This window comes from Hordeum vulgare, chromosome 5H (genome assembly GCF_904849725.1).
Source record: "Hordeum vulgare subsp. vulgare chromosome 5H, MorexV3_pseudomolecules_assembly, whole genome shotgun sequence".
NCBI lineage: Eukaryota > Viridiplantae > Streptophyta > Magnoliopsida > Poales > Poaceae > Hordeum > Hordeum vulgare.
In genome coordinates this window covers 480,985,705-480,993,529 of record NC_058522.1, presented here as the reverse complement: position 1 = coordinate 480,993,529, position 7,825 = coordinate 480,985,705, and the positions used below count along the sequence as shown (strand labels likewise).

Genomic DNA, 7,825 nt, shown 5'->3' with positions numbered 1-7,825 from the left:
CCACAATATTTGCGATCACCCAATGCTGAAGACACTGCTCGGATCCTAACACAGAATGCAGAAAGAGAATTTCATGGGCTGCTTGGAAGCATCGACTGCATGCATTGGGCATGGAAAAACTGTCCATTTGCTTGACACGGAACGTACGAAGGCGCCAAAGGAGGTTGCAATGTGGTACAGAGATAGTGGCCACGCAAGACCTATGGATCTGGCCCTCCTTTTTTGGTATGTCAGGAACTCACAGTGACATCAACGTACTGCAGCGCTCGAATGTCTTTGCAAAGTTTGTTGAAGGTCATGCTCCTCCGGTGAACTTTGAGGTCAATGGACGCCACTACAATAAGGGATACTATCTAGCAAATGGTATCTATCCGAGATGGTCGACATTTGCGAAGACTATCTCAAACCCTATGCGAGGAGGCAAGAAGTCACACTTTGCTAAGTGTGAGGAGGCTTGCAGGAAGGATGTTGAGCGAGCATTTGGTGTGCCCCAATCTCGATTTGTTGTTGTCCGGCACTCTGCTCTGACCTGGTCAAAATCTCAGATGTGAGAGGTGATGAATTACTGTGTCATCTTGTACAACATGATCATTGAGAGCGAGCAGAAAGAGCGAGTGTTTGACACTGAACCATATTTCAAGCAGGATGCTCTTGCAGTTGTTGATCATCAGGTACCGACAACATGGGATGCCTTCCTCAATATGCTTCAGGAGGTCCGAGACCCACAGGTGCATCAAGAACTGTAGAACGATTGGTGGAGCGTATACGAAGGCTCAAAAGCAACGCCTAGTTCAATTTGTTTTAACTTGTGTTTGAATTATGAGCTTGCTTTATTGAACTATTTGATTTGTATTGATTTCTGTGATAAATTTTGACGTGAAAATTTAGTTTTTGTTGAATTTGTGTTTAAAGTGAGCCAAATTTAGGCTAAAATTGAACCGAAAGCGTCGGCTGAGCGACAACCTTGGGAGGTGAAACGGCACTATTCCAAGCCCTGAGGGGAGGGGGGAGGGAACGGCTGAGATGCCCTAAGAAGCATCTGACTCTTCAAATTCATGAAAGAGAAACCAACGACAGATCTGTAACAAGCCTTTTAGTGTAAAAAACGCTGTATATTATGAAACGTAGGAAGTACTCCCTTCGTTTCTAAATATAAGACCTTTTAGAGATTGTACTATAAATTACATACGGATGTATATAGATATATTTTAGACTGTACATTCATTCATTTTGCTCCGTATGTAGTCTCTTAGTGAAATCTTTAAAAGGTCTTATATTTTGGAACGGAGGGTGTATTTCACAACAGCCTTAACAAGATCTGTACAAGCTGATGAAACCCCATGCTGGTTGGACGAGATTAGTTCTCTTCCGGTCCTAGCTTCCTACTACGTGATCCAAACTTGTTTAATTTGCACACAATGTTTGACAACAACTGCTGCACAAGTTATTACTCCGTACAAGTGTACGTGTCCGGCTGCATCCATAAAATCATCACCAATGCCGTCGTCCGCATGTTAAACTACACAGCCAACTTGAGAGCCAACAAAATTACTACTGCGCGAGGCCTTTGATTTACCAGCATCATCCATCACATTCACAGTTTCACACCCCTGACTCAGCCCGGCATGAGCAGATTAGATTACAACAAAAGGAGTGAAGCAAAATGGAGCGAGACACAAACAACAAAAATTATAACCACACGACACGACGACGCATCTAAGCTATCACGCGCTTTTTTTGTTTGCTGTCGGAATAACCTAAGCTATCCCGTAAAATAAGAAACAGAAAACGAATAGCCTAGGCTACATTTACAAGAAATAGTCAGGCGTCCTTCGGGTCACGTCAGGTTCCCCTCTCCTCGGGGCAGGTTCAAACTGCATCGCAAGCGCGACACCATGTCAAGAAAACCGATCGATCAAAAGGATGGTGCGACGGATCAAACATGGAATTACCTGGATGAAAGTATGCTCCCTGCAGTCATCCACCTCCAAGATCGAGGCCATGTTACCGCAGCGGTAACAGTAGTTAGGTGCACTAAATATTGTCACGACCTTTTGCTCCTGTTAAAGAGTCAAAAAGGCATTAGGGAATCTGAAAGCAAAACAAGTCACAGTTGAAAGCATAGCTGAGAATGAGATGTACATGTGCCCAGTTGAAACCCTCCATAACTAACTGATGAGCTCTTGCTATTAGCTTAAGGCTATTGGTATGGTTAAACTGTTCTGAAATATCCTGGAAAAGGGAAGAAAAAAAAGGTCATACTTCAGCACAAGCAAAGAAAGGGGGAAAAAAGAGCGGATAAATAATGTAATAAGCTAAACCTGGCCAAATGTGTATCCAGCACCACGTGGTGAAATGCCCCAACCACATCGATCATCAGGATCAGACCATAGAAGGTCACACATGGGCCCCTCGTGAGGGACTTCTTGGACACGGTCGAAGCTACGGACGTTATCTAGTGTCTCGATGGATGGTGACAGTCCACCATGCAGGCAAAATATTTCCGACTCAACCTAGCCATGGCAATACAAGATTTTGAATTTAGCAAAGAGCAAAAAAATCTCAAGAAACTGAAACAGTAAACACACTACTTCTGTTAACATTCATTTGTATGCTTATCAATCCAAAAACTCGGCAAGATCAACAAAATGAGCATGTTTTCAAATCATTAACTCCAGAACTGAAAATTGCACAAAATTACCAACTAACAAACCAAAAACTCATTCTAATGAACAGATACAATCATACAGCACAAACATAGACTAACTAACCTTAACAGGGGAAATGTTGTAAGAAACATTGCTAGGAACTTTGTATGTGCATTGAATTCCCTAAGAAAGCAATGCATGATGGATGACAACACATTGGCGGGATTTCTAAGCTAAGGCAACCAAGCTTATAAATTTTAAAGGCTGAGCATCCCAAAAATAGAAATAAGTGATTTTCGTTCCACCATATACAGTACATCCTATGTGTCCCCTATCTTGTACAAAGTTGACTAGTCGTTAACATATTACGAGAATAACAAATGTCAACTTTAGTTTCAATGAAAACCATTGTCATGGTTGTGATGAAGTAAATCCAGAAACTAAGCGTTCTTAAGAAAATTACACATCAACTACAATCTCGAATTATTTCAGTGAAGCTCACACAAAACAAGGTTGCAGAAATTTCATTTGATAATTCACTGAAATTAGTAATATAGATAAATATGCAGAGCGTGCCCCAAACAGACAAAGTCTTTGATATAACTACAACAGAACAAACAAGTACATGGGGATAACATGAAAACAAACTTGATACAAGAGCAGACAAAATAAAATTGAACTGATACCAACCAATGCTGTCAACGGTAAATAGTCAAAAAGATCCGTGAAGGTTTTCCATACATTAGCACTTCCATACCTGCAACAAACAGGTTAAATAGTTTGGATGTAAGTAATCCAATTGCTGCAAAGTGCCTATGAACTACACACCAACCATGACGTCATAAGTTTTATACAACAATTGCTATCCCAGATCACGACAACAATGCAGAACAGCAGCAATTCAGCATGATATGACCTCAATGAAAAAGCTTGAATACCAATTTGGAAAAGAACCAAATGATGATGTATGTCATAAGTTCACTAGCTTCTATGAAACGGCTATCCATAATATAGGGCATCAGACAGTATGTTATAAACTAACAAAAATCAGAAGTATGCACCCAACTCGGCAGCTTGAATACCAATGCTGGGTTGACAGGCTTGAAATCAGAGCATATTGTCATCGTGAAATCCATACAGTTTTGTTGCATTTGGTAAAATTAGGCCTCATAGTCTCAACAGAAGCACAATGCACCATTCATTTTCCATGCATGTGCACATATTACTATATTAAATCTTAATACTCCTCTGATCCATATTAATTGTCGCTTCTTTAGTACAACTTTATACTAATATGGATCAGAATGAGTACTGATAAGTTAATAACAGTAATAACACAATCAGTAACAGTATTTTGGTTGGACAATAAGAACCTAACTGAATCTTCGCAATGCTATTTAAGAAAACGCATAATATCTTTGGGCATGACCTTTCCAAATCATAAAGTGTTGCATAAGCTTTTCTTCAATATAAAAATTTACAAGTGTGCATCTTATATTTATACCTGCTTGTTACAATAGAAGCACATTAGGTCTCAACGGCCTCAAGAAGCACAAGGCATCCCATTCATTTGCCATGCAACATATGCATATCTTACTAGTTAAGATCTTAATTATAACAGTATAACACAAGCAGCAAAGTATAGTGGTTTGGTTTTAACAGTAAAGTGCTAAATATGAATTCTTTGCCATGTTATGTAAAAATACATCTATCGATCCTTATGTACGAAATTGTAAAATATTCCTGGATAGAGACTACAGATATCTGATATAGCATAATACAAAAACCATTGTGCTGCTTTCATCACTTAAAACAACCATAGAATGGATGTACTTACTTCCGTAGGCACTCGTCATAAAATCCATAAACTTGAGTGATCTGCAGAGTGGTCACAGTTCAGTGTTCAATAATGACCACAGAATGTGAATACACAATAGTTTGAACAGTTCTCATGAAAAGCTACCTGCCGGCTCTCATGGTTTCCTCTAAGAATTGTAATTCGATGTGGATAACGAACTTTCAAAGCCACCAGAAGCTGTTTAATTCCGAAAAAGTTAGCACTGTAGCTATATGAATAACTGTTAAAAGAAAATTATGCTTGTCAGTAGTCCTACCGATACAGTTTCAACAGAATAGTAACCACGGTCCACATAATCTCCCATGAATAGGTAGTTTGTATCCGGACACTGGTTATAAGAACAATAGAAAAACAAGCTGACATAAGAATCGACTGATCCAGGGTGAAAAGTACAATAAAATATAGGAGGAATTGTTATTTAAGAAAAAGGAGGAAACATGAAAATAAAAGGGAAAGAACAAGGGGTGTAAATGGAAAATAATACCTTCCCACCAATTCGGAATAGTTCTGCAAGATCATGAAACTGACCATGAATATCACCACATATCGTCACAGGGCTTCTCACAGGCTGAAAGGAAGCTTAAATTTTACTAAGATGGCAAAGATCAACTAGATATGGTGCAACTGGGGAAAAAATTGATAACACAGAATGCACAGTGGCATGATCATCTAGAACTGGCCATGCCCTGATATAGTTCAATCTTCACTTCCTAGGTCAATTCCACTAAGAAAATAATAAAATTTTAGATTTGTACCATGACCAAACTTCCTAATTTCAAGCAAAATATAGTACAATTTACAACACTGCAAAAACAGAGCTTAGAGTATAGTTTTTGACAATAGTGCAACTTCCATTTAACTAGAACCTTCAAAAAAAAGTTTATTTGAGTGCCACAAAGTTGATCAACATCTACCACAGCTCCTTAACATTTAAATGACTACAAGGATGCATAACAAGTTAATAGCCCAACAATTTCCAGATCTATCATACTGCCAATTTTACCAATTTTAAGTCTCACTCTTCAGACAATTCCTTCAAGGTTGCATTTAACAATAAGCTATAGATCAATGCTTCATTTCTGTTTGTCAAGGTAGGCATGTTACAATATACCTAGCCAAATTTCTTTCTACATCACATATTAACAAAGATTGCATCAGGATAGTAAACCAAATTTCCAGACCTAACATATTGTCAAATTTTATCCATTTTTAGTCTCATTCTTTACACAAATCCTTCTAGGTTGTGTCAAACTTTAAGGTATAGTCTATAGAGCAATGCTTGGTTCCTGTTTGTCAAAATAGGCATGCATTACAACATATCTAGCAATTTTCTTTCTACATCAACATATTAATAAAGTTTGTGGACATCATGGGAGAAAGAAATATTCATTTAAGAACAAATAAACGCTCACTCGCGTTACCTAAGAAAAAGGTGCACAATGAAGTTCAGAAAATTGCCTTGCCAATTTAATGTACTCCCTCCGCTCCTAAATATAAGTCTTTTAAGAGATTCCACTAGGTACTACATACGGAGCAAAATGGGTGAATCTACACTCTAAAGTATGTCTATATACATCCGTATGTAGTCCATAGTGGAACGTCTAAAAAGACTTATACTCCCTCCGTTCCTAAATATAAGTCTTTCTAGAGATTCCACTATTGAACTACATACAAATGTATATAGACATATTTTAGAATGTGGATTCACTCATTTTACTCCGTATGTAGTCCCCTATTGGAATGTCTAAAAAGACTTATATTTAGGAGCAGAGGGAGTATTTAGGAACGGAGGGAGTAGAAAGCATGGTGACATACCTGAACATTGCTTTCCTCCATCAAAATCTCTTTAGCTTTCTCACATAGTGCTTTCAGCTGCAAAAGAAGTGTTTATAAGGCGATGATAACCTGTGACCAAGCATCCTGATAGCAAATTAATTCGTCTAAGCACTGAATTAGTACGCATCTGGGTCCTATTGACCAAAGCCCGAAATGCAGGTCAAGACCAACTATATCAGCATCTATGAAACAGGTGTTGGTACAGAGAACCCTACAAGAATTCCTGCAAACACTGCACAGCGTTGCACTATTACGCCAGCAATCATTCAGAATTCTCTAGTACATTGAAATCGGTAGCAAACCAAACAATTAAAGCACGGAATGAAGGCGCCGGCACAAGCATTCAATCGCTAGCAACCTCGTACAGCGCCAAAGGTTCATTCTTTTTCGATTAATAGAGGCGGGCAGCCGATCCATCCGGCCTGCCGGCCGCCGATCCGCCAGAAACCACCCTGACCCGCCCCAGAAACGCGCAGAATCAAGCGCCCAGGACTCGAAAGAACCGGAAGGAGGAGGAGACGCGAGCGGCACCTCGGGCTCGACGAGGGGCTTGCACTGCAGGAGCTGCTCGATCTGCTCGTCGACGCCGCCACGCGGGTTCCCCATCCTCCCCTACGGCGACCCCTCCCCCCGTGCGTCTCCGCTCCCCCGTCCGCCGGCGCCGCGAACCCTGGCACCAGATCTATCGGGAGAGGCGACCGCGAGTGGGGGGGAGGAGGGAGGAGGAGGAGGAGGAGGCGCGGAGCGGCGAGAGGTGCGGAGAGGCAGAGGAGGACGCGGGTGGAATAGCCCGAAAAAATATTTATCTTTGGATGTCGAGGAGTTGCCTCGGCGCTCGGGTGATGATTGCGTGGCGGTGGCCGGCCGGTAAACTCTGCGGTCGGGGTTGGCCGCGGGGAACGGGTCTGCGCCTCCGGATTCACAAATCACACTCGCTTTTATGATCAGGCTTTTTTTTTCCAAGGCCAAATATATTTCAGAGTTGGGAAATTCTATTTAGAAGCGCCGCACCGTGGCCATTGCATGCGGCGGCTTGAGTTGTCCTTCCTTCATCATGCATGCATACAAATGTCATTAATTCGTTTTAAATGACCAGAATTCAAAAACTTTTATCTCTTAAACCATTAATTCGATCGATGATTCGTTTTCGCCGTTGACATTGTTTCGACGAAATCTTCGAAACTAGATCCCATGTTGACATGTTTTGATACTTTTTTTTCTCGTACTTACCACATTTGTTACACTTGTCATATTAGTAAGTACTTACTTGTCTGGAAAAAAATAACTTACTCGTCAAATTTTTGAAAATCACGTATAAATATGACATCTTGACATAATCAAAATGACAAGCACAAAAAACTTTTTTTAGGTGATTGCGCGTAAAAATGTGACAACTCAACAGATTTAAAATTAGTGACCACAAGAAATCTTTTTTGGTCATCGTTTGTAAATATGACAACCCGGCATAGTTAAACTAACAAGC

At 40.3% G+C, this 7,825-nt stretch overlaps 1 protein-coding gene across 1 annotated transcript; it reads right to left on the bottom strand.

Annotated features, from left to right (window-relative positions):
• Positions 1-1,532: 1,532 nt before the first annotated feature.
• Positions 1,533-7,129, bottom strand: LOC123399499 (serine/threonine-protein phosphatase PP2A-2 catalytic subunit-like). The gene is made up of 11 exons (XM_045093906.1): positions 6,874-7,129; positions 6,322-6,378; positions 4,991-5,074; positions 4,763-4,834; positions 4,612-4,683; positions 4,486-4,526; positions 3,339-3,405; positions 2,322-2,513; positions 2,143-2,232; positions 1,953-2,060; positions 1,533-1,874 (listed from the first exon to the last, which is right to left on the bottom strand). Exons 1-11 carry the CDS (start codon positions 6,946-6,948, stop codon positions 1,809-1,811), a joined length of 924 nt encoding a protein of 307 aa, XP_044949841.1. The 5' UTR covers positions 6,949-7,129; the 3' UTR covers positions 1,533-1,808.
• Between the last annotated feature and the right edge of the window lie 696 nt (positions 7,130-7,825).

What these genes read in the sequence shown, in the direction of transcription:
- LOC123399499 (XM_045093906.1), bottom strand. Translation starts at nt 6,948, where the DNA reads ATGGGGAACCCGCGTGGCGGCGTCGACGAGCAGATCGAGCAGCTCCTG. An exon ending in TATTCCGAATTGGTGGGAAG is followed by an intron (nt 4,835 to 4,990) that starts GTATTATTTTCC and finishes TCTTATAACCAG; the next exon opens with TGTCCGGATACAAACTACCT. An exon ending in GAAACCATGAGAGCCGGCAG is followed by an intron (nt 4,527 to 4,611) that starts GTAGCTTTTCAT and finishes ACCACTCTGCAG; the next exon opens with ATCACTCAAGTTTATGGATT.